This window comes from Ahaetulla prasina, chromosome 1 (genome assembly GCF_028640845.1).
Source record: "Ahaetulla prasina isolate Xishuangbanna chromosome 1, ASM2864084v1, whole genome shotgun sequence".
NCBI classification, from domain to species: domain Eukaryota; kingdom Metazoa; phylum Chordata; class Lepidosauria; order Squamata; family Colubridae; genus Ahaetulla; species Ahaetulla prasina.
This window is the reverse complement of record NC_080539.1, coordinates 141823010-141850779: the sequence shown is the minus strand read 5'-3', so window position 1 is coordinate 141850779 and position 27770 is coordinate 141823010. Positions and strand designations below refer to the sequence as shown.

At 37.6% G+C, this 27770-nt stretch overlaps 1 protein-coding gene across 2 annotated transcripts in view; it reads left to right on the top strand.

Annotated features, from left to right (window-relative positions):
• FAM83B (family with sequence similarity 83 member B) overlaps positions 1-27770 on the top strand; it is a 49405-nt gene that overhangs the window by 1847 nt on the left and 19788 nt on the right. Inside the window, exons 2-3 of one of the 2 annotated variants that reach the window (XM_058176924.1) lie at positions 9179-9269; positions 11891-12395. In XM_058176924.1, coding sequence (XP_058032907.1) covers positions 11952-12395 — 444 coding nt within the window. In that variant the 5' untranslated portion in view covers positions 9179-9269; positions 11891-11951. The remainder of the gene's footprint in view (positions 1-9178; positions 9270-11890; positions 12396-27770) is intronic. The other variant, XM_058176933.1, reaches the window with a different exon arrangement.

The following is a 27770-nucleotide window of genomic DNA, read 5'->3' as shown; positions in this document are numbered from 1 at the left end:
TATGTAGCTATTTTATTTATATATGTTTAAATGACATAACCTAGAAGTTATACTGTGAGAAGCTGAACCATCCCTTAAAGATTATGAAGAAAATAAAGGGATCAAAGTACTTTCTTCTCTTAAGCAGCATATTCACTACTTTAGGGAAGAAAACTCAAGATAAAAAAAAGATATCTTCCCCCATTGAGGTTTTCATAATATAGAATATTGTATACCAATGAGGAAACGAGACAATTTTTTTTTTACTATATCTCAAGTATCCTCTCCACGATGATGTAGTCTTCTGCTCCCTTGGAGCCAAATTAATAATAACTTTAAAATTCTATTTTATTCGTCTGGAAGTGTTATATATGGCAGTAATCACCTAAAGGTATATGTGTGTATAAAGCACAACAATTACAGGAAACTAGAAGAGATCTGTTATTGGACTGCAGTGCAGTAAAGCTTCAATAGAAACAAGTGTACTTGACAAGAACCTTAATATCTCAAACATGGATAGTGTCAGACCAGGTCAGACACTGCAAGAAATACTAGAATTCTATTGATATAGGCTATACTGTAATAACAGAATCCTGAAAACCTGATAGATTTTGTCTTTCCCTCCCCCTTATGTCCAAGGGATCTATCTCATAAATCTCTACAGGAAGTCGTCTGCTTAATGTCACAATCCACAATAAAATAGTTGTTTTATTCATGTGTAAGGATTTTATATTGCACTAATCATCAAAAGGGGTTTACATAGCACAAAGCAGCTAAAAGCTGCAATCTTGTAATCCTCAGAAAAATCTCCCAGAATTCATGAGATATAGCATTTATTTAACCAATGGAGACCTTCTTGTTAAGGTACAAGATGCACCACAGCTAGTGCTGTTTCACTGATATACTAAAATGGCATTGGAAGTAGATCCCAAACTCCATTTTCTTACAGTTTTTCTGGCATGGGGGTGAAGAGAAATATACCAGCCCTGAAGTTTGCATATTTCTTTTTTACTCCCCTGCCAAACAGCATAAAAAGTATGTTTTGGAAAAAGGTTGAAAAAATAGAACAAATTCTAACACAATGGATATCAGGCTTTTTTACAATTTGCTTGTTTTAGCAAAAGTTATTAATCTGTTTGTTTGAGACAAATGTTTATATGTTGTATTGAAAGCAGTGCTTTTATTGGGGTCCATTGCAAAAATATCAAAAAGATTAAACTACACCCTAGCAAAAGATTAATGTATTTGTATTCCATAGCCAAAATTACAAGAAATTAGAGAATTTTTCTTTAGTCTGTTGTAACTATTTTGATGTAACGGATACAAGGGCCTAAAATAGTTATAACTGTAAGTAAAAGGAAATGTATTTGTGTGTCTACGTGTATGTGAAACCGCTTTGCCAAACTCCCAGCTTTACATCCATTAATTGAAGTAGTCTATTCATGAAGGGTGGAGGTGATGAAGATAAATGACAGGATTAATTATTGCACATTGCAAAGCAAGATACAGTAATCACCACCAAAGTCATACACAGTAGATCTTTATAGAACAGAAATCTTTAATTGTAATGAATCATGAAAGGGAAAGGGTTTTCTGGGAACGCAGTGTTTCAACAAGCTATTTAATATTTGCATTCATTTAAACATGTCCTCCACGAACAATGATTGTAATAAAGGTAACGGGTCAACATAAAAAACAGCTAAGGATGAGAAATTGTATTATAAATTGCCTAAAACTGCCAAAAATGTTTTTGTCACTGGTGGGGTATAAAGTTTTTTCATTAGCCAGTATACCTTTATAATTATGTTACAAATAATTTTTCAGCTGCCAGGTTTTGGTCATTTACAATGTAGTCTTACAGATTTTGTCTTGAAATTGAAAGATCAATTTAAAATCATGTCTAGCAGCTGTTGTTTGAAGATCAAACCAAATATTTTGTGCATTTTATTATTTATTAATTAAATTTGTATGCTGCCCATCTCACTATCAAGTGATTTTATGTCCTTGGTGAACTAGTGCTATATTATATAAAGTTATGGAGAAATTGTGGTATTTCTTACTGTAAATTAGTGATTGCTATCACTGATAAATATTATTGCTGACTTCACTCATAATTCTAAAATAGGTTATTTTTATAACACAGTTTAACAAACCATAATAGTCTGATTACCCTATGTCTGTGATGGTGAACATATGGCACGCGTCTCCAAAGTGGCACACAGAGCCATGTCGCCTGGCATGCACGGCGTCACCCATTCTTCTGGTTTTCTGACATGTATGCCCTTGCGATGATCAGCTGGCCTTTTTGCATGCAGCAGTGCCGGAAATGAAGAGCTGGTCTTCCGTTTTCCTGCATGAGCATGTGCGCCAGCCAGCTGATCGTCACGTGCTCATGTGTGCCAGAAATCTGGAAGAGTAGCTGGCTGAAACCAGAAGTTCAGTAGCTGAAACTGGAAGTTCATTTTTGGGTGCACGCATGCGCCCTGGACAGCTCCACTTCCTGGTTGCGGCCTAGACGCGTGCGTACATGCTCCCTTTACAGCACTCAGTGCCGAAAAGTTTTGCCATCACTGCCCTATGTTAAGACAGAGCAGATTGGTTTAAAATTGAGGCTAAACCAAACTAATCTATACAGTGCCTTAGTGTTGTAAGAGAAAAAGACCCTTGATTGGATTCGGTACCAGCTGGAGCTCTTAATGATCTTCATGGAGAGCCCAACATTCACAAAAACTATGCTCCTAATTATTGTTACATTAAAGTAATATGATGTGCACTATCACACACTTTTTAAAATTCGCTTTCAGCTAATTTACTTTTATTCATATTTGAAAGATAAACAGAAAATCTTGAAATCATAATATGAGATCCAGATTAAGAAATGGAGTTGAATTTATCATGACATCTTTACGGATTATCTGCAGGTAATTTTTCTATATGTGAGTTAAGGTTTAGGTTAAAGGAATTCTTGAAAGCTCTTGTTAAGGTTCATTAGAATCTCTTTTATGAAATCTTCCATTTACCTGTTTATGCAAACAGGTAGTCATTACTTAATGACCAGTTGCTTAGCGACTGTTTGAAGTTACAATAGATACCCCCAAAAGGTACTTATGACCTGGTTCCAGAGTTCTGATGGCGGTATACACACCCATATGGTTATATCACCGCATTTCTACAGCCATTTGCAGCCTTCTGCATATGATGCGATTTATAAATTTTTTGCCAGAAACAGGCCTTTCCAGCAATTTCCTGCAAAAAATGCCCATAGCAGTACTCTGACACATTTAATGATCACATTTGCTTAACAACGATTGAAAGAAAGTTGGTAAAATTGTGTCAGTCATATGTGTGCCACATCTTATGACTGCATGACTTACAATAAAAATTTTATGCTCCATTACAATCGTTAGTTGAGGACTACCTGTACTTAAAGATCTTGAAAATTAATAATTCTAGTTGCTGGTTTAATTGAATTTTAATTGCCTTGAATCACAATAACAATGATATCTGTTAGCTGCCTTAAGCATGCTAAAGATATATATTTGAAATAATAAAGTATATATTGTCATAGTGCTTAAATGCCACAGTTATAAAAACAACACCTCTGCTCATTAGTTTAGGTTGAATTCCAAAAAGGTGTAATCAGGAACATGTAGGAATGGAAACACAGCAACTGTTTGCTACAATCTATTAAAGTAAATCTTTTTTTCCCCAGAATTTTTCTCTTTTCTTAGGATTATTTCTCTTTTTTTAGGATTATGCAGCTGACCAGTAATCCAGGAAAAATATGCATTTGCTTTAAAGAATTGTTCATATCCTTGCATAGTAGAAAGCACTTGTTTGGGATCAAATCTGAAGCATTTCAGAACTTTATTAGTGATCATTCTGCTTCAGAAAAAATTATTGAGTTTTTATATCTGCCCATCTCACATGCATGTGATTATACGCAGCAGCATGGACAAGTAAAACAAAACTAAACAGTATAATTTATACATTATACAATGTAAATGAAAAACAAACAAACACTATAATAACAAAAGACAGGAAAGAATGCAATCAAACTTATACCAGCTATTTAAGGGACTCCATATTTCCATGAGATCTTCATATATATATATATATATATATATATATATATATATATATATATATATATATATATATATATATATATATATATATATATATATATATATATATATATATATATGTTTTCTGAGGTTTTCACGGGTGTTTGTATATAGGTCTTTGGTTGTTCGGGTTTTCTCCCGTGTAAAATTGGAAGTGTCTTGGCGACGTTTCGACGAAGTCTCATTCGTCATCTTCAGGCATCAAACAGCTGCGATCACACATTGCTCCCAGAAGCACGAAGCTGAAGCCTGAAGATGACGAATGAGACTTCGTCGAAACGTCGCCAAGACACTTCCAATTTTACACGGGAGAAAACCCGAACAACCAAAGACCTATATATATATATATATATATACACACACACACCTATATATATATTGGTGTATAGCATGAAGCTGTGCAAAGGCTCTCCTGCCGACAACTGCCCCTTGCTCTTTAAGCAGAAATTGTGAGTCCAAGAGTTCGCAATATGTCTGTTTGGGGCACTGCAACTCCATTCAGAACTAAAGATGGTGAACCTCATATACAAAAGGTTCAAAACCCAAATGCACTCAGTCTTGCCAGGGTTCAGCTGAAACCTGTTGTTCCCCATCCAGACTCCCACAGCCTCCAGGCACCAAGAAAGGATGACAGTTTACTATAGCTTAATGTTATTTGTTCAAAATAGATAAAAAGACTGTTAGGCTCCACCTAGCAAGTAGAATTGGCGTCAAGCAGACAATAAATCTAGGAACTTCCAATAAGCTTTTTACTGAAGAAAAGTTATGAAATTCTGTGAAATAATTCTGGCACTATAGAAATCAAACATTTGTGTTCCTTTTTCTTGCTTCCACCTAATGGGCTACCTGTCTCCCCTTTTTTGGGTCATGTTTCCCCCTGCCCCTTGTTTTTGCAATAGTCAAATTTACTATTAAATTCTTCTTCACTGTCTATGTAAGTACAGGTAGCCCTCCACTTACAACAATTCATTTAATGACTGTTCGAAGTTCCAATAGCATTGAAAAAAGCCACTTATGACTGTTTTTCACACTTACAACTGTTATAGCATCTGTATGAGCACATGTTCAAAATTCAGATTCTTGGCAACTGACTCATATTTATGACAGTTGCAATAACCTGGGGTCCAGGGATGATCTTTTGTGACCTGGCAAGCAAAATCAATGGGGAAGCAAGATTCATTTAATATCTTATTATTAACTTAACAACTTCTGTGATTCATTTTACAACTAGAAAAGTGGTAAAATCAAACAAAATTCACTGTCTTGCTTAGAAACAGAAATTTTCAGCTCAATTGTCATGACTCAAGGACTATCAATATTGTGTTAATTGGCATTTCAATATTCCTGTTGCCTATCACATGATTTGAAATTATGGTAATTTATTTTGGACCTACCCATAACAGTATATCATATACTCTAGCTCAGGGGTATCAGACTGGATTTATTCGAGGGCTGGATCAGCATTGTAGTTGTCCTCTGTGGGCCGGGGGTGGGTGGGAGACGGGATGGACAGCAGATGGGATGGATGCCTCCTGCAGCACCCTGCTGGCCAAAACAGGGTGTGGGATGGCCCGGGCGGCCTCCTGCAGCACCCTGCCATTTTTGCTAGCAGAGGCACCGCGGGCCAGTCCTTTGCTATTTCCAGACCGGCCCCACAGGCCGGATCTAAACACCCTGCGGGCCAGATCTGGCTGCAGGCCTTGAGTTTGACACCCCTGCTCTAGTTTGACAGACACAAGAACCCATGATTAACTTTAACATGAAATATTAACATTTCTAAGATTTGTAGGAAGTCAATGGGATAGTAGGATTTTAAATTCATTCCCTTGATCAGGTTTTTATATTTTGAAATAACTTAATTTTGAAGTATATTAAACATTGGTTTACTAGAACTAGGTGTTTAAACAAGATTTTTAAGAAATCGAAATTATATTTGCTAAAAAAAATAAGGATTTAAGTTAGGGGTAATAGATGTTGACTGCAAAGATATGGATAAAACATACTTTGGAGTATTAGGGTTTTCTGTATATAATTGCTGTCATCTTGATGTTTGCAGGCCAGAACTGAAAGACTAATTTAAGAACTGAATACTGTCTGATTTGTTACCAACTTATCAAACAATTCATTGTTACTTGAGATTAAACTTTTGAGGATTTTTGAAGAGGACAGTTCTGTTAAGGCAGTGGTTCTCAACCTTTATAGTGCTGCAACCCCTTTAATACAATTCCCCATTATGTGGCGACCCCTTTAATACAACTCCCCACGATGTGGCGACCCCCAACTGTAAAATTATTTTTGTTTTGAATTTATCGCACCTGAGGCCGTATTGGCTAGCGATCTGAACTGCTTGCGATTGCCTTGAGGACGGAGGCATTAAAGCGGAGACTCCTCCTCTATTAAGTTTATCGCGCCTGGAGCCAGATTAGGCTAGCGATTGGGAGTGATTGCACCCATTGCACAGCTGGCTTGAGAGGGAGACATCAGAGCAAAGATTTCTCTCTTTTTTAATTCATTGCGCCTGAAGCTGAATTCGGCTACTGATTTGAAGAGCCTGCAGATGGATTGTGGAGACAACCATTGGAGCGCGATTCTTCAACTCGCAAGTATACTTCCCATATTTCCGATGGTCTTAGGCGACCCCTGGCAAATCGTCATTCGACCCCCAACGGGGTCCCGACCCACAGGTTGAGAACCGCTGTATTAAGGAATGAGAAAACTTTTAAGTCAGCATACTGTATAAAAGAAGGTACTCCAGCATTAAAGAAAAGTCAAATTTTAAAAGTTAAAGTCAATTTTATTGTTCAAGCCTCTAATGTAGCTTATAAAAAATGGTATACAGTACTAGTTTGTAAGGAAGACTAAAACAATAGGAAATCTGGACCCCAGGTTTAAACCAGGATATAGCACTGCAACTGCATTAGTTGCCCTTTTTGATGGATGTATAGTGGATTCAGGAGTGGAAGAAGTACAGCTACTTGGTTTTCAATTGCTTGGTTGGTTGTACCATCAACAATGGTATTTTTCTGGACTAGCTAAAGAGATTGGAAGTGGAAAGCACAGTGCTGCAGTGCTTCCCCTTTCTCCCCGGCCACTTCCTGTAAGTAGCAGTAGGCTCCTGCTTTGCCAAATGTCTCCCATTTTCACCACTTTTCTTTAACGTGAAACTCTTGGGTGAAGTCATTTGTGAGCACTGGGTTAAATATCATCACTATGGAATGTATACAGTTGTATATCTCTGCCCCTGATGCTATCTTGGTTCTTTCCCATTGTCTAGATAGGAGTCTGGATAACAAAGAACAGACGTAGATTTAACTCTAGTAAAACCAAATGGCTGTGGCGTTTTCCCAAGGATATGGATCAGGGGATTCTCCCCATGTGATTTTAAGTGAGGCTGCACCTACTTGGAGCTGTTGTACCATTTGGAGAACCTCCTGGCTTCATGGCTACTGTTTGACATTTATAAGCAGGTGGATCTTTACACAAATCCATCTTGTGCACCAGTTGTACTCACCTTTAGAATGGGAAGCTTTACTCATACAGTAGTCAGTCCTGCCATAGAATAGAACGGAACAGAACAGAACAGAATAGAATAGAATAGAATTCTTTATTGGCCAAGTGTGATTGGACACACAAGGAATTTGTCTTTGGTGTATATGCTCTCATAAGGAGAATAAAATACATTCATTGAAAATAAAAAGATACAACCCTTAGTGATAGTCAAAGTTATTAATAAGCTATCAAATCATACTAGGAAATAAATAAAAATAATATAAACTGAAAAATACAAGCAACATCGTTATAGTAATAACTGGGAAGAGATAGATGCTAGTAAGGAAGAGAATAATAATAGTAATACAGTCTATAAATTATTTGACAGTGTTGTGGGAATTAGTTGTTAAGCAGAGTGATGGCATTCGGGGGAAAACTGTCCTTGTGTCTAGTTGTTCTGGTGTGAAGTTGAAACAATTTATGTCCAATTCCCAGTTGGAGATTTGCAATGTAATTTACTTGGAGCTACCTTTGAAGACCATCCAGAAGTTGCAGTTGATGCAGATGCATTGGTGCAGATAATAATGGGGGTATTTTCATACATCTATATAATACCACTACTTGGCGAGTTGTATTGGTTTCTGGTAGGTTTCAGGGTCAAATTCATGGTGTTGATTATCCCCTACAAAGCTCTACACAACATAGAGATAGGTTGTTACAGGACTGCCTCTTTTTAGTTAGTGCTGCTTATTCCACAAAGTTGCGTATGGTGAGAGGAGTCTCCTCTTTAAAGTTGTGTCATATAATGGTTCCTTAGAAATAGGTCTTCTCTGTTCTTGTGCCTGCTTTGTGGAACTACCCTCCCCCCAAAAATATCATCAGTCACAATAATATAAAGTAACAATATCAATAATGTAGAAACAGTTATAAAGTATAAAATTGAGGGACAAAGGGCAAGAACTGTTAATTGTGTATACAGGTGAAACATGAATTTAAAGATTTAGTACAAACTATGTGAAATATTTTAATTCATGTTTTTACTTGTATACCTTTAATACTTTGTTTTTCAACATTTAAATTTTGGAGAATCTGTTAAAAGATAAGTATGCAGCTCTTGTCAGCAACTATTTGCACACATTTAATAAGATTTTTTTATTTTTTTTACTGACTTTACTTACTGGGGATATAGTTTATCAAAGCTATCAAGTATCACTGTCTTCATTTTATAATATTTTGTGCTGTTTTAAAATAACAGGTATTGCTTTCAGTTGTAGAGATGCAGCAATATAATATTGTCGGGCTGCTTTTTGGTGTTGACAAGGATGAATAAAACATTCCATCATTCATGGAATTCAATTCAAAGTTAGTGAAGATGCTATAATAAAATTTTAAACCTACAAATAGCCTACTGTTTGACAAATCTGTTTTACATTTCAGTTCAGCAAAGCACTATCTTTTGGAAATTTGCACATAGATTATTTTCCTCCATAGAAACGTAGCAAAAATAGCAATTCCAAATACCCAACAAACCAGCTTGTGTATGCAGAAGTTCCATATTTACTGATATCTCTTCCTTGATTTAGCACCTTCCAGATGTCTTGTCAAATTTTGCCATAATCCCTTGCTTTTGGATGAACTGATTGGACTGAGGCGAGTTGAAGTTTGAAATACCTGGTGAGGTTGCTTATTCTTTGACTAAATCGTTTTAGTTTCTTTTTAGTGCAAAACTGTTTTTCAGCCATAGAAATCTTTCACAATGTACACATTTTGATTAAAAATAAACCTGAAATCTTAACTGGGTGTTTCAATCTATTAGCAACTTACTGATTTAATGTCTTCCAATGTGAGGGAGAGGAGTAATTCCTAAGGGTTGGTCTTTTAATTAATTTTTATTTTTTTTTACATTTATACCCCGCCCTTCTCCGAAGACTCAGGGCGGCTTACAATGTATAAGGCAATAGTCTCATTCTATTTGTATATTTTTTACAAAGTCAAAGTCAACTTATTGCCCCCCCAACAATCTGGGTCCTCATTTTACCTACCTTATAAAGGGTGGAAGGCTGAGTCAACCTTGGGCCGGGCTCGAACCTGCAGTAATTGCAGGCTTTGTGTTCTAATAACAGGCTTCTCTATTGCCTGAGCTATCTCGGCCCCTTCCATTGACACATGGAAGTGATATAGGTGATGGGGTATGCAAGCAGAAGATCAGTGGTGGGAAATAATAAAATAAGCACTTGGATTCTGTATACTGGAGATAAGTTACATACCTATTTTTAAAGCCCAGTCTTCTCCTTGGGATTACAATATTTATGAAGAGCCTGTTGGCTGAGGAATTTGGGATCTGTGATTTGAAGTCCAAAGACATTTGGAGGGTTCATGTTTGAAACACACTGGTATAATATTTATAATATTTCCATATAAAAGTTTTGAAAAAGAAAAGAGCTTGAAGAGAGGGAGGCATAGTTGGAATTTCACATACCCATTTCAATAGATGTAATGTCAAGCAGCTAACAGGATAAAATATGCAACCAATTATAGCACCCAGCAGAACCTGTCTGGACTTGGAAGCTAAGCCAGATCAGGCTTGTTTAACACTTGGATGAGGGAACAACATAGAAATTCCAGGATGGGTTGGAAGCTAAGCCAGATCAGGCCTGTCTAATACTTGTGTGAGGGAACCATAAGAAATTTCAGGACTATTAACTAGGCTATGAAGTTGAAAAAAACATTTTTGAAGGGGCAGACCACTTCTTAGGACACAATCACCAAGACTGAAGCTCAAACTGACTGTCTTTATGATACAGGCACATTCTCCTTTCATAATCACAGGATTATTGGCGATGTTAAAGCACTGCTGCAGTCACAGACATCAGATAATATTTCTATAATTGCAATTCATATGTTTATAAATGTGATTCTGTAACCAAGAACAGGCCACAAGGATCATGGTACAAATGTAGGATACCTTTATTAGGAAAAGTAAATTCTCAGAATATGTGCTACATCTTCGAAATTGTCTGAACTTCAGTAAATCATTTGATGATCCCTTTGAAAAAATGACTTTGGATTATGTCACCAAAACAAATGGGGTATCTAAATCAGGGAGCTTTATTTTTCTGTTCTATTAATGACCAATCAGTTAAACTCTATTTCTCTGTCCTACATGTTGGTCTGTTTTTGAAATGGAAGACATGACTCAAGATCACTCAGAAGTATTTAGTGTAGATTGTTTGGTAATCATTGCTTCATTATTTAAAGTTGACCTGGCTCAGAGCTCATCAGCATCTAATAACAGTGCTACTACTACTGGCTACTGGTTGGAATCAGACATAGTGCAAAGCCATAGCTAGCTTAATCATTATTTCTTAAATAACAATTGTTTGGGTCTATATACTTAGGTAAGCCATAATTCATTGAATGTAAATTATTAGGTGTTTGGTCAAAGCTAAATACATCTTTTTATGGCCTATGACTTTAGAGTTCTGCTGTAATGACCTATGAGAATGACCTTGGGAGAGAGGATGAAAAGCTGCAGCCTAGAAGTACAAAAGATAGCTCAGTCCACAGAAGGAAAGAGGGTGTGGGGAACATCTCTGAGGGTACCTTCCCTAGTTTTCTGGAAAGTGTAAGTAAAGGAGGAGATAAGCTTGCAAAATTCTTTTACTAAAAACTTGCACTAAGGTTAGCGATAGTACTCATGAATTGTGCTTCTGGTCTAGTCTACCTTGAAGAGTTGACACCTGCTTTTGTAGCCATTGCTAGCCTTTGTGCTCCTCCAACCTAATCTAAGAGACTGGTACCTAGGGTGAGAGCCACTTGGACTGAACAGCTAGAAATAAATACATTTCTGAACCACCATTGAAAGACTGCATACTTTGTCTGGTATAACAGCCAGTTGGTCTAGTGATTAAAGCACTAGTAGTATTAGGTATTTGCCACATGGAGTTATTTACAAGAATAATAAAGACAGAATATCAATTAAAAAAATAGATATTTAGATTGCTGAGCTTACTATCAAATACATATGTTGAAAAATATTGAGAAGCACAAATAGGCTATTGCATAATACATGATCAGTCATTGTATTGAAAACATTTTGTATGTCAATAGTATTTGCCAAACAGATTTAATTTCTAATCATTTTAAAATACGCTTAATAAAATACCTTCTTATTTGTTAAAAAGTGATAAATCCAAACCCACATGTAATCATTCTAGTTTGAATAATATTGAACATGCTTTATTTACATTTGCTTACACAAATTTTAACCATTCTGAATTCCTTTTTTCTTTCAGATATATTCCATAGTGTATGCATGGAGGTTTAAGAAATCTTTGATCCAAAATAACTCTGAAAATGGAAACCTCATCTTTGCTGTCATCTTTACATGATGAATGCAGATCCGACAACTACCTTGAGCCGCACTACAAGGAATGTTACAGACTTGCCATTGATGTGTTAATTGAAAGTGGTTCAGAGGCTTACCAAGAATTTCTTGCTAAGGAAAGATGTTCTGAGTTTCTGGCAGAAGATGAGATTAATTATATATTAAACACTGTTCAGAAAATCCCCCCAAACATGGTTTATGCTACTGACAACAGTGTTGATGATGCCTCTTCCTCAGGAACATACTGGCCTATGGAATCCGATGTGGAAGCACCTAATCTTGACTTGGGTTGGCCTTACGTAATGCCTGGAATTTCTGGTGGTACAAATATTGAACTTCTTTTCCACCCACCACGAATACAACCTTTTACAATAAAAGAAACTATTAGGAAGATGATTAAAGAAGCAAGAAAGGTAAATTCATTTCTTCTTTCTATTAAAAAATTATATATATATATATATCGATCATGAGTATATAACTTTGATTTTGATCTAAATCAGTATCTATTATTCAACCAAAGTTTATCAAAATTAAAAATGATTTTTTTAGTCTACTCAGTTGCCTCATAATTTTTCAAACAACTTAAAAAATTCTGAGAATATAAATATCTTTCTTGGAAAGGTAAAATTAAAGAAGTAGCAGGAAAAATAGAGATAAAGGAAAAATATTCTTAGTCAAACATATATTTTTTTAAAAAAAGCAACTGTGGAACTGAGAATGTGGTTGATATAAGGGAGAAAGATCTAATCTTTTTTTCACAGTGTGGCTAATTACAGCTGTTGGTGTATAAACTAGATAAAGTCCACAATATGGAGGAAATAGCTAGAGCTTGACAACAGAGTTGTTAAACTTAAGACCTAATAAACCAAATTGTTTATATTCACTGAGCGTAACTCAGAGGCAATATGGTTGACATGTTGACCTAGTAGGAAGGGATAAATAACAAGAAGGTCACCCAGATGAATTTATCAAAGCATTCCAAAAGCATGCTGTAATCTAGACCTTGTCTATCATTTTTTGGTCTTGCATTTGCAGTGTAGTAGGCCAATGCTCAGGGCTGCCCAACAAGTTGCTACTATTTTGTGGGTCTCCAGTTTACACTGTATTGTTTATATGCCCAATAAAATTATGTTGTACTTTTGAAGTGATTCTATTTCTTTAGGTGAGCCAGGTTTTAGCCACAACTGTTGCTTCCCCCATTTGCCCCAAATGTAATACTTTAAAAGTTGGGGTACATGCTTCCTTCTATATTGTTTTATATATATGTATTTAATTTACGTGCCAAGATATCTCCATTTGCTTCAATGAAGAAAATTGAACTTACAGGGATTTATTTGCATATGGTACGTAGATTTTTATGGAAAATAAATGGAACTTTATGAATACCTTTTTTTCTTACGTGGAACTCTTGATTGAATCATTAATATCATTTAGTGCCATATAATTTAAAAGAACAGTTGCATCAGTGCAATTATTTTTAATAATTGTTAGCAAAGGACAGACATGGCACAGCTCAAAAGCTTGCTCAGTATATTCTAGACATTACAACACAGAGTGGTAAAAATAATTTGATATGGCATTTTCATAGATCATTTTGACTATGTAGATGAATTGAGCTAATTTAAAAATTTATTGATCAGCTTTCAGACATTTGTGTGAGTCTGGTATTACAAGACCCAACCAATTTTCATAAATTCTGATTTATAGCTCTTTGGAGTTCTAAGTTAGTGAATGCTGTATAAATAAAATTTGTTTTTTTTCCAGATCTTTTATTGTCAGAGCATTTATAAATGAGTGAAAATTCATTGGTGTAACCAGGTTAATAGAATAAGGACAATGCTGTATAATTGCTAACTTTGTTCAGCAATTTTACTCTATATTCTTCATTTTCACTTTCTTGCAGAATTTTGAGGCTTTAATAATTCTCTGATATTTATAATTAACATTTAAAAAGCTAATATTTTATATGTACATTACTTATTTTATTTAAAACATCCTCATAGAATAGGGCTATTTGTAATGAAAGACATGGTAGAAATCTGAATTTTAGGAGATATGTGTTCCATTGACTAGTTGTGTTGAAAATACATTTAAAGAGAATTTGAAAACATTGCACTATTAGTATGCCGTCTGTTGCTATGACAGTATTGACATACTGATTCTAAAATAAGTGGGAGATAATTGACATAAACAAGAATAATATATTCAAAAAAAAATTCACAAGTGGAGTTTTATCCAGTAATGCTTCCGGATAAAAAGTAAAATTATCAGGGATACGAAGATCAAACCCAACAAGAGGATATTTGACAACTGTAGCAAAAAAAAGCAAAGGTGGTACTAATAATGATAAGCACCTTGGGTGCAAATCCAAAACAGCTGGAGCAACACTTGAATTTAATTGGCATTGACAGATTCACCATCAGTCAACTGCAAAAGGCAGCTTTACTCAGAACAGCTTACATCCAATACTTGTAACACCATCAAACATCCACACCTTACCCAAATCCTTAGGAAGGACTAGATAGGTGGACAGAAATGCCAAATCTAGTTTGAATGTCTGACTGACTGTGCAACAAACCATAATAACCCCCATTGACCCTTGGGGGGTCAATATTGACCATTATTAGAACCTTGCTCTAAAGCCTCTTTTCCTCATTTTAAATAACCAGAACGTGGTTTTAGACCAGTAGTTCCATTACTATGTAATATGACACTCTTCCCTTTGCTAGAAGGCTAGCTTGTTCATGCTCATGTGCTTTTCTAATATTTCATAGTCCACTCCATCACCAGGTGTTGTAAGTCAGAACACCTGGAAAAATAAAATTGGCAGTTAAATGGGATCATTGCCAGTTTTACTTTTCCAGATGTTCCTAAATGAGATCTTTAGGTTACATCCCGTTTATGCATAAAACAGGCAAGTAAATTAGCTGTGTAGTTACATGGATTGCTATTGAACTGAACAATTATATGACAAAATCTCTTAGGTACTAATTAGAGTGAAACAAAATTTAATCCAGGTTCAGCAGTGCTTGTTTTTGGCCATCACCTGACTGATTAAAGATTTGTAACCACTGGCACAACTGGGGCCCATTCTACAAAATGTGACATTAAATTTGTGTTTACATTTAACACACATGCTTTATTTGAAATGCAATGTATAATTGACAGTTTTTAATTCTATAGTTGCAGTTCTGACAAAAAAAATCTTTTTAAAATTGTTCTTTGTATTAGACAGGAATGATCAACCTGGAGTCTACAGATTAAAGGCAATCCCCAACATCTTGAAATCAATCAACACAATAAAATTTGGCTAAATTTGGTAGTGATTTTTAATAGAAAAATATTGATATAAGGCAGGAAAGGAAATATAAGGCCTAATAATAAAATGTTCTATTCCCACTCTTAAACTTTTCAAAAGAACAAAAGAGCTGGTTTGGGAGAGTTAATGGTGATGCTAATCTAGTGCTGTGTTAGGAAGAATTGTCCTACTGTTGCTAGGATGCTGTATATTTTTATTTGGAGTAGTGCATAATATATTCAAAGACGTTTTAATATTTTAATTAAACTAGTCACATGTCATGGTTCCCATGAAGTACTTCTACCACTAGGCTTACAGATTAGAGACATCTATGCTTCAGTTTAACATTGAATAATATGTTTGTCTTGTTTCTAGAGCGTTTGGATTTGAAAAATTTTAATGGATCTAAACCATGGATCTTCTGTATTTTGATGGTCTGTGGCTACATGTAGATTTTTAGGCATGGAAGCACTGATACACAATACCAATCGCAAGCAAACGAAATATTTATAATTGCAACAAAATCCCATTTTATAAAGAAAGATGCATCAGTGAAGCTAGAAATAAATTTCTTTAAGCCTATTGTTTCTTGCGATGAAGACACGAGTCTTTTTACCAGTTTTAAATACATTATTCTAAAATGATTGGGTTCTAAAAATAATTCTTCTAAATGTATTTCTTCCAAATAGAAATAACACATCCAGTGGTGGGTTGCTACCGGTTTGCTCCGGATCGGGCGAACTGTTAGCGGTGGCGGGAGGTTTGCCCACCTGCCCGGACATCTTTGCGCATGCACAAAAGTATGGCAGACGCAAATGTGCATGTGTCCACGAGCGAACCAGTAGCGATGGGATTTGAAACTCACTACTGAACACATGCAAATAATTTTCTCTCAAACCTACAAAACTCTTTTCTCAAACTACATACTGTCTTCTGCACAATGCCTTCTAAAGTGATTTTCCACTCATTTCTCTCCTGTGATGAAATAAGTAGCTCTCTTCCTCTCTTTTTTGATTTCTGAATTTCCTAACTCTTTCCTTCTCTTACTTCTTTAAGTCAAGGGATTTCTACACACTTTTTTTTATCTCCAGTTGAATATGTTTCTCAAAGTGCAAAGAAAGGTTTTTATATATATGAGGGACGGTTTGTGCCTATGCATGGGTTATTAAATTTAGGGTACTTTATGATATGACTAGTGTTTTATAAAGCATAATGGTGTTCTTAAGGGAAATTTATTTGCAATAAATTTCAAAGCCTACAGATGAAGTGCAGACTAAGTGAAAAAGAGAATGTGTATATTTCTAAATTTCTTTTGATTCCTTACCATTTATCTTCATTTTTTTCTAACTTTTCACAAGGTGAAAATTGGATTGGCTCCACTTTCTTCAATACCTTCAATAGAAATGAAATACAATAGTTTTAATTAACCTTTGGGAAATGCTGTTTATAAAATTTAAATTGCTGGAATCTTTGGAAAGAAAGTCAGTGATGATTTAAATGAATTCAGAAATGAACTCATTCTGTTCATTTGTTATGTTATGGAACCTCAATCTTTTGGTTTGACATATAAACAGGTTTTATATATGGAATAATTCTGTATAACGTTTAATGGTGCCTTGCAATTTTGAATCACAGCTTTTTTAAAGATAACCTGGGCCTCTTACACGAATAAACCCTAACTTAAATGCATCCTGAAAGAATGTATAAAGTCATGTGTTAATGCTGAGTTATACTTTAAAATACCATGCTTCTAAGTTGTAGAATTCAATTTTCTACTGGAAGTGTTCTTTTTTATTTTTGATAAATACTGCAGCTTGCCTTTACTAATCTTTTTTTCTTTACATACATATCAGTAATGGGTTGCTCCTAGTTCACACCAGTTCGGGAGAACCGGTAGTAAAAATCTGTCGTCGTTTGGAGAACCGATAGTAATGGCTGGCTGGCCATGCCCCCGAACCAGTCCCCCAGCTGCCATGTTCGTCACCGCCATGTTCTTGTGCCTTGCAACTCCAATGGGATGTGCATGCACAAAGCAGATGCTTTTTCCGCTAGTACTTTTTGGCAGCCTGTGGAGAAAGCGGCTGGCAAAAAAGCCTTTTCAGAGGCTTCCTGGCTAGCCACTTTCCAGCAGTAGCGGCTGGCTGGGGGCCACTGAAAACTCGGGTCAGCTTGCCTTCCTGACTCTGGACCAGCCCCCGTGGAAGGTAAGCAGCCAAAAAAAAGAGGCGGTTGTGGAGGAAGAAGGCAGGCAAGCGGGCCTGGCCACAGGGACCACCGGGAAGGCAGGTAAGCATGTCGGGGCTGCCTAGCTAGCTAACTCCCTTCCCTGTGGCCCTGCAATGCTTGCCTGCCTTCCGGCCAGTGGGTGGGCAGCCGGCCCTTCCGGGAGACGGAGATGCTGTGCTGGAGTTGAGAGTGGCAGCAGCAGCGGCAGTCCTGGGGGAAGGCAGCTGGATGTCTCACATACACACACACACACACTCACACACACACACACACACACACACACACAAGACCCTGTTGTCCCCACTGCCACTTCTTTTTCTGTCAGCTTCTCGGCACTCTTAAAGTTGATCGTGAAGAGCTGGAAGATGTTTCCTTAGATCTCCCCCAACTCATTATTGGAGTGTCAGAGATCTAGGAAAATGTCTTCTAGCTCTTCATGATTGACTTTAAGAATGGCAAGAAGCCAACAGCAAAAGAAGTGACAGTGGAGGCGACAGGGCAGGGCGTGTGTGTGTGTGTATGTGTGTGTGTGTCTGTGTATGTGTGTGTGTCCCTTTGCAAGGACTTGGAGGCAGCTCCTCTGAGGAAAAGAGAAGTCGGCGAAGCCCTGGCTGTCCCCCGGGAGAGGACCACGGAGGGGGACACACACACACACACACACACACACACACACGCCCCTGTCACCTCCGCTGCCGCTTCTCACCACTCTTAAAGTCGATTGTGAAGAGCTGGAAGATGTTTCCTTAGATTTTCCCTCAGTCATTGTTGGAGCATCAGAAATCTAGGAAAATGTCTTCTAGCTCTTCATGATTGACTTTAAGAATGGCAAGAAGCCAACAGCAAAAGAAGCGGGGGCAATGGCGATGGATGTGTGACGTGTCCCTCCTTGGTCCTCTCCTGGGTGACAGGGCCTCTTTCCCTCTGAGGTTGCAGCCATCAGCTGGGGTGGAAACGGCACCTGGTTCCACTTCCGGGACAGGAGAGGCGAAGAGCAGCAGTAGCTGCAGAGTTGGAGGCTCTTGGAAGTGTGGGGGGGAGTGGGAGAGGGAAGCGAATCTCTTCTTGGTCCTGGGGGGGGAGGAGGTTTGTCAAAATCCCGCCCCTTTTTTACATGCATCCACGTAAAGGGGGCTTTGTCCCTCTTTCCCCCCTTATCGCTTCCCCGCTCTTCGTCCAACCCGGCACTCCTACCGCCACGGTCCTCCTGCCTGGCAGCTGCTTGCCAAGAAGCTCGTGGAAGGGCAGCCGAGGGGCACTGCCCCCCCGGGACTGAAAAGCCCCCTTTTTGCCTTTGTCAACGGCTGCACTGAGGCCCCTTAACTCCCAGATCCCCCCCCAATACCCAGATCTTCTGTTTGTAGGGAAGTTGCAGGGGGTGATGGGGAAAGCTCAGGCCATCTTCGCCCCCCAAATTACAGACAGCAACATCTGGTCCAGGTGAGGTTTTGTCCACCTTGCAAGAGATACAAGAAACGGCAGCCCTTCAAATGCAGAAGGAACCTCCAGCCGTTATTCAGAGACTGAAGCCCTGATCGGAGGAGTTTATAGTTTGATGAGGTGATTAAAAGAAAGACTGTTTCTCTAGACATGAAGGGTCGCCCTCATTTTCCAGTTCGGGCTGCTCAGCAGGTAGGCTTTTATTTTGTTAGCCCAATGTGGGGGGCGATACGTAGGAAATAGCCCTGTCTCTGCAGCATCGGTCATGTGACTGAGGGCGTGGCCAGCTTGATGTCACTCGCAGCAAGGTGCTGCCCCACCTTGCCGTCAGTGACTTCAAGTTGGCCACACCCACTCAGTCACATGACCACCAAGCCACACCCACCAAATAAGCCACGGCCACAGAACCGGTAGTAAAAAATTTTGGAACCCAGCCCTGATACATATGTATGTAAATGAAGTGAATGATATTAAAATATTTTATGCATACTAAATGTGTTCATTTTCAGAAGACAGGATTTCCTCCTTTCTTTTTGTGGGTCAATTTTATGGGCCAGTTAAGTTCCCATAGAGAGTGAATTAGGAGAAACTAGAAAAATGTCAGCATTTCTCTCCAAAACTATTTGCTCTAAGAGTAATGACATATCTTGTTTAACAATACAAAATACTTTGCTTAGGGAATATTATATCTCCATCTCCACTCAGGTAGAAAACATGTTGCTTAGAATAAGAGGTTTTAGAAGCAGGAATGTTTGCAACAACCTCAGTGTCTTCCAACATAAACCATTAGGTGAGACAGAATGGCAATAGACAGTCTTGCATTTCTATGCCGTATTATGGGATTCTCCAGTCTAGCATTGTTCCTGGTTGATCAGGTGGTAGTGGTGGCCAAGAATGCCATTGGTGATTTTCAGCTTCTGTGCCAACTGTCTGATTTTCTAGTAAAGTGGATCATCTCCTGTAAAGATGAAGTAGTAATCATACCATGGTTATTGTAATACAGAATGTTTTTGCTTTGCTCTTCAAAACTGTTTGCAAATTGCAAACAGATTAGCTTTTTAATGCTTTAACAGGCTGACATTTAAAAAGCCACTTCCTACTCTGTCAAAATACCAGAGCTCCAGTAATTCATCTGAAGATGTAGTGCTTTCTGCTTCCTAGAGGAAAAGGGAGAAGGTGTTTGCAGCAACCTGAAGAATTGAAGAATTCTTCTCAGATGGATTAAGCTGATACATTTGTTACAGAGAATTTTTTTTGTAATAAAAACCATTTTTACCACAGCTTTCACACACACACACACACACACACACACAGAGAGAGAGAGAGAGAGAGAGGAGAGAGAGAGAGGGAGGTCTTTGGTTGTTCGGGTTTTCTCCCGTGTAAAATTGGAAGTGTCTTGGCGATGTTTTGACAAAGTCTCATTCGTCATCTTCAGGCTGGTGTTTACAACTTTGTGCTTGTAGGAGCTCCTAAAAGAACGAAGCTGTAAACACCAGCCTGAAGATGACAAATGAGACTTCGTCGAAACGTCGCCAAGACACTTCCAATTTTACGCAGGAGAAAACTTGAACAACCAAAGACCTACATACAAACACCTGCGAAAATCTCAGAAAACATGTGCGTGTGTGTGTATCATCATGATATAAATCACAAATCTAGAACTGATGGCACTACGCCAAGGCCAGAGAAGTACAGTTTCCTTCAGTTATTCGTTGATAGAAAATCAAGATAGGATGTTGGAAATGCACTTATTTATTAAATTTATATGCTGCCCAATTTGCTATCCACAATGAAATGAGGATTTTGATTAGTTGGCTTAGCCAATGACATAATTTAGAGAAGCATAAAGGTAGGTTCCACAACACCACTCTCCATCTTATTTCTCAAACCATGTGTAAAGGAAAACAGACTACAAATTTATAGAAGATATTGTTCTATAATGTCTTAAAGACAAGATGAAGTGAAATGCAACATCTTTAGCTGGTTTTAACGATTTTATTTTCAATGCAGATCAAATGAATCACAGCATTCTGATTTTTACTTGAAGGAGAAGTATCTTCAATTTAGAATAGAGTAGAATTGAATTGAATTGAATTCTTTATTGGCCAAGTGTGATTGGACACACAAGGAATTTGTCTTTGGTGCATATGCTCTCGGTGTACGTAAAGGAAAAGATACATTTGTCAAGAATCATAAGGTACAACACTTAATGATAGTCATAGGGAACAAATAAGCAATCAAATCGTATTAGGACACAGTAAATATAAATTGTACGGATACCAGCAACAAGGTCACAGTCATACAGTCATAACTGGGGGGAGATGGGTGATAGGAGTGTTGAGAAGATTAATAGTAATGCAGACTTAGAAACTAGTTTGACAGTGTTGAGGGAATGATTTGTTTAGCACGGCCAGAATGATGGCATTTGGGAAAAAACTGTTCTTGTGTCTAGTTGTTCTGGTGTGCAGTGCTCTATAGTGTCGTTTTGAAGGTAGGAGTTGAAACAGTTTATGTCCAGGATGTGTAAAAGTAAAGGTAAAGGTTCCGCTCACACTTACGTGCTAGTCGTTGCCGACTCTAGGGGGCGGTGCTCATCTTCGTTTCAAAGCCGAAGAGCCAGCGCTATCCGAAGACGTCTCCGTGGTCATGTGGCCTGCATGACTCAATACCAAAGGCGCATGGAACGCTGTTACCTTCCCACCAAAGGTGGTCCCTATTTTTTCTACTTGCATTTTTATGTGCTTTCGAAACTGCTAGGTTGGCAGAAGCTGGGACTAGTAACATGAGCTCACCCTGTTACACGGCAGCACTAGGGATTCGAACTGCCGACGTTTTGATCGACAAGCTCAGCTGTCTTAGCCCCTGAGCCACCGCGTCCCAGGATGTGAGGGGTCTGTAGATATTTTCATAGCCCTCTTTTTGACTCGTGCAGTATACAGGTCCTCAGTGGAAGGCAGGTTGGTAGCCATTGTTTTTTCTGCAATTCTAATTATCCTCTGAAGTCTGTGTCTGTCTTGTTGGGTTGCAGAACCAAACCAGACAGTTATAGAGGTGCAGATGACAGATTCAATAATTCCTCTGTAGAACTGTATCAGCAGCTCCTTGGGCACAGGATGTTGGAATTTCTTACAAACAATTACAGGTAGTCCTTGACTTATGATCATAATTGAGCCCAAAATTTATATTGTTAAGTGCAAATTTGTTAAGTGAGCTTTGCCCCGTTTTACGACATTTCTTGCCACAGTTGTTAAGTGAATCTCTGCAGTTGATAAGTTAATAACCTGGTTGTTAAGTGAATCTGCCTTCCCCATTGACTTTGCTTGTCAGAAGGTTGCAAAAAGGAGATCACATGACCCTGGGACACAGCAACGGTCATAAGTATGAGTCGATTGCCCAGCATCTGAATTTATATTTTTAGTAAAGTTTTTTATTTTTTAGACACATACAACATAAAAAGATCTTTTCTGAACAAAATATCTGCCACATGCATGTTCATATCCAATTTGTTATTTTCCAACCATTGTTCCATGCTTTCCTCAATATATTTTTTCTCAATTTTTCTTACCTTATTTGCAGTCTTCTTAAAAGTCTAATCTTATCTTTCACCCACGTCTTTAACTTTTATCTGGTTATTCTTCTTCCCCTCCCTTTTTTCTATTCCCATTTATATCAAACCCTTTTTAAATATATATTCTGTTGCATTTTCTGCTTAATATCATCATCAATCATATCTTTGAATTTCAATAACCGTTTGTTAATTGTTTTACATTAACCAGAGGAAAGAAAAGAGAGAAGAGAACAAGCAAAAACTCAATTTAGAAAATATTACATAATAATTTTTACAATATCATTAAAACTAAAAATCTATTATAACCTTCTGTCAACTTTTCTCATGTTAAAATCCACATTTATTACTTAAGTGTTTTCTTTTTTTTTCTCCTTCTCCTCTTTTTGTCCTTTTTCCTCTTAAAATTCTTTACTCTCTTTGTTTGTCCTGTACTTCCATCCACTCTCCTTTTCTTCCCTTCCCCCATTTTTATCTTTCCTTCATTGATTCCTAAGTAATCTTTTGGCTTTGTATTTTTTTTCCTCCCTTTCTGCCACTCCTTGCTTCTTTCTCTCTTCCTTGTTATTTTTACCCAGTCTTATTTGCAATATTTTTCTGTTTAAAATTCTCAACTCCCTTTTAATAATTTCTTTTTTCTTATTACTAATCCCATTGTAATCTTCTGGTTTCTCTGCGCTGTTTCCCTTTTTATTTTCCCTTTCTTTATAAATCCTGTCGTGAACTATTGCAAGTTGAGGACTACCTGTACAGCCAAGATGTCACACAGAACTTCGCTTTTTGTTTTTTTCTTTCTCCACTTCTAATTTTTTTTGCGGAAAAGGAACTTTTACTATGGGATTCCTAATGAAACACAATGGAGTGGTTGGAAAAAAAAAAGGGGGGTAGGGTAGGATAGGTTGGTAAAAACCAAACAAACATTCTACAATGCATTTACAAGTTAATCCTCATATACTGAAAAGCCAGGTGCTTTCGTTCCTGCGTAATTTCAAGTATTATCTTGTTTCTCAAGGATAGTTAAAAGCACAAAGTTAGCAGCTTAACAGTTTGACTCATGGCTGATATTGAGTGATCAGTGAATACTGATTCAATCTCTGTGAATTACTTGGGTTTGTCTTATTAGCACTTCAGTTTTCTTATTAGCCATCTTTTGTGTGAGTGTATGCGCCTTCAAGTCAATCTTGATTCCTGGCGACTGCCTGGACAAGCCCCTTAATTTTCTTGGCTTATTGAGGGTGACTGGCCCAAAGTTATCCAGCTGGCTTCATGCATAAGGTAGGCTTAGAATTTAAGGTCTCCTGGGTTTTAGCCTGGTGTCTTTACTCACTACACTAAGCTGGCTTTCTGACTTGATACAAAGCAGACAACTTCCCAAGAACAACTATTGCTAGCATGTAACTGAGAAAAAAATAAAAGTCCTACCGTATTTGAAAACTTTGTGATTAATGTGCTGTTTGATGATTGTTCTGATATATGATAAAAATGCATCTTTCCTAGATCCCTCATACATAATATTCCTTTTTAAAGTTCCTTTGAAGCTTTAAAATATATTCTGTGATTGCATAAATTCACTACTATAGAATATTCACTTATAATTTATGAATAAAACAGACTCCTTGCATACATCTGAGTAGAACTTTACACACCAGGATATTATTCTGCCACCACATTTTAAAAATGTAACTCAGTAATTCTATTTTCATTACCTTTTTTTCTGATAAATTGTATAGTTGTTTGTGCTAATAGAAATTAACATTTGAAGAACCTTCATAAAATATATGACAGTTTTTGGAGCTGCTATTTTGGGAGTGGGAAGGGATTTTATTGACTCAAATTTAAATCTGTGAGACACCAGATTCATTTCCCATCAAAAAAAAAATTGTCTATTTTCTATTCAAATATTTTCTTTTTGGGTTCCATTTCCTTTTCTGGGTTCCATTAATTATCATCGGCTTGCAATGCTTATTTACTAATCACAGTTAACAAGTTACTAACAGTTAAATTTACTAACTTATTAAAGTTATAGCTGATCTAATCACAGGTAAATGATGTATGTCCCAACATATAGACATTGGATTAAAACAACAACAGCAATAAAACAGAATACTAAGTTCTGACCTATGTATCTTCTTATTTATTCATTTATTTATTTAACATATGGTGTCCATCTTGCCAAAGGCGACTCTGGGTTGTTTGCAGTCACTCAGTAAAAACACTGTATAAAGATATTAAAACAATAGAAACATTAAATTCAAATTAAAAATGGCCAAAATGGAAAAGAAGGGAGTAAAATGTGCATGGGGAGGTGGATGCAGATCTCAATTTGAGGGGCACAGTGTTTTTCTATTGAAAATACAAAATAAAAATCAAACCACAGAAACATGCACAGGGGTCTCCAAACATGCTGGCTGGGGAATTCTGGGAGTTAAAATCCACAAGTCTTAAAGTTGCCAAGTTTGGAGACTTCTTGAATTGGCAAAATGTGCCCTTTCAGGGTAGAATGTTTAATACGGTTTGAGAAGGTGGCTGTTCCCTACTCTGAACCCACCAGAGACTGCTATCTTGCAGTCTCCTTATAAGGAGGAACTGTCCAGAGCACGTGTGGGCAATCTCCCATTATCTTTTTTGTCCAGAGAGTTTTGAAAAACTGTTCTGCTCTCCAGCTCTTTATTTTTTACCATGGTCACTGACTCTGCTTTTCATGTAGATATCGTTAGACCACTATTTCCTCCTCCAGAAGTCAGTGTGCAGAATTGTATAATTAATTGTAATTTGGTTTTGAGTTCTTTTTCAGCTTCCAGGATCCTTAGGTCTATCATTCCATTTAATTCAGATGTTTAGGGTCATTAATATATTTTCTTTTTTATGTTAGACATTAAATATACATAATTGTTTCCTTAGTTTAAGAGATGAGCAGTGTGTGGCTGTCCAGGTAATGTTGAAAAATTTGGACAGCTATTACTTGTCAACCCCTTTACTCACTCATGCCTAAAAATGCACATGATCAGCACTTTTGTTCCCCTTTTGCAAGCATAGCTGATTCTCAATAATGTTTTGTGCTACAATTTGCAATGTTGTGTCATCTACTTGAATTCTGTAATCTCAGCATCTAGGATAAGGAGTGGTTTCAGTTAAAGAGTGTTATAATTATAATAATAATAATAATGTCAGAGTTGGAAGGGACCTTGGAAGTCTTCTAGTCCAACCCCCTGCCCAGGCAGGAAACCCTACACTATTTCAGACAAATGGCTATCCAACATTTTCTTAAAAATTTCCAGTGTTGGAGCATTTACAACTTCTGCAGGCAAGTTGTTCTACTAATTAATTGTTCTAACTGTCAAGAAATTTCTCCTTAGTTCTAGGTTGCTTCTCTCCTTGATTAGTTTCCACCCATTGCTTCTTGTTCTTCCCTCAGGTGCTTTGGAGAATAGTTTGACTCCCTCTTCTTTGTGGCAGCCGTGAGATATTGGAACACTGCTATCATGTCTCCCCTAGCCCTTCTTTTCATTAAACTAGGCATACCGACTTCCTGCAACCGTTCTTCATATGTTTTAGCCTCCAGTCCCGTAATCATCTTTGTTGCTCTTCTCTGCACTCTTTCTAGAGTCTCAACATCCTTTTTACATCGTGGCGATCAAAACTGAATGCAATATTCCAAGTGTGGCCTTACCAAGGCATTATAAAGTGGTATTAACACTTCACGTGATCTTGATTCTATCCCTCTGTTTATGCAGCCCAGAACTGTGTGGGCTTTTTTGGCAGCTGCTGCACATTGCTGGCTCATATCTAAATGGTTGTCCACTAGGACTCCAAGATCCCTCTCACAGTTACTACTATTGAGCGAGGTACCACATATCCGGTACCTGTGCATTTTGTTTTTTTGGCCTAAATGTAGAAAAATGAATTTCATTTTGTTAGATAGCGCTCAAGTCTGTTAAGATCTTTCTGTATCTTGAGCCTATCTTCTGGAGTGTTGGCTATTCCTGCCAGCTTGGTGTCATCTGCAAATTTGATGAGTTCCCCATCTATCCCCTCGTCCAAGTCATTGATGAAGATGTTGAAGAGTACTGGGCCTAAAACAGAGCTTTGGGGTACTCCACTGCATACTTCCCTCCATGTGGATGTAGTTCCATTGAGGACTACACGTTGAGTGCGGTTGGTCAGCTAGTTATGAATCCATCTGGTGGTGGTGCTGTCTAACCCACATTTTTCTACTTTATCTAGTAGTAGGTTATGGTCTACTTTATCAAATGCTTTACTGAAGTCCAAGTAAATTTTATTGACAGCATTCCTCTGGTCCATTAATTTCGTCACTTTGTCAAAGAATGCAATAAGATTAGTCTGGCATGATCTGTTTTTGACAAACCCATGTTGGCTTTTGGTTATTATTTTGTTTGCTTCTAGGTGTTTGGTGATTCGTTGCTTGATTATCTTTTCCAGAATCTGTCTGTTTTATGTTGATCAAACTACATCTAGAATATTAGAGTTCTACAAATAAAGAAAAGCATTGTTTTCTGCTTTTTCTCCTCTGCACATGCTCCAGTTTCTTAACCAGATGGTAGGGACACTGGAAGGAAAAATGTGCAAGATACAGTTAGAGGACTGAAGGTGAGAAGATTGCAAGGAGAAATGATATCTTCAAGTACCTGGAGAACTATCATATGAAACATAGGGCAGACGTGTGTGTGTGTGTGTGTGTGTGCTGAATAGAAGGAAGTGAACTACCAATACTCTTTTCTGCCATCCTCACCACTCTGCACCACTTTCCTATCTGAAGCATGCTTCCAAACCAGGCTGTAATGCAATACGACAGGATGCTTTTGATTGTCCCTCTATAAAAAGTGATTAAGGACAGGGGAAGGAAAGTGTACTTTTCTCATGCGACGCAGAAAATGCAGGTGCTGCTGTGCCCACTTCACAGTGTCTCACTGTTGAGCGACCAAGCCAGCCTACTCGTTAGCTGCACACCCAGAAACTTGATGCTGTTAACCACCTCCACAGATGAAGTATTAATACACAGAGGTGTGTGGCTGTGCCTGCTTTTTCTAAAATCAACAATGATCTCTTCCGTTTTCCCAACATTTAAAACAAGGCTGTTTTTATTACACCAGTTAATCAAACCCTCTATCTCCTTGCGGTAAGTACCCTCATGGTCATTCTGAATAAGGCCCAGAGCTGTTGTATCATCCCCATACTTCACAATATGGTTGGTGGCAAATCTTGAACAACAGTCATGGATCGACAGGGTGAACAACAGCAGAC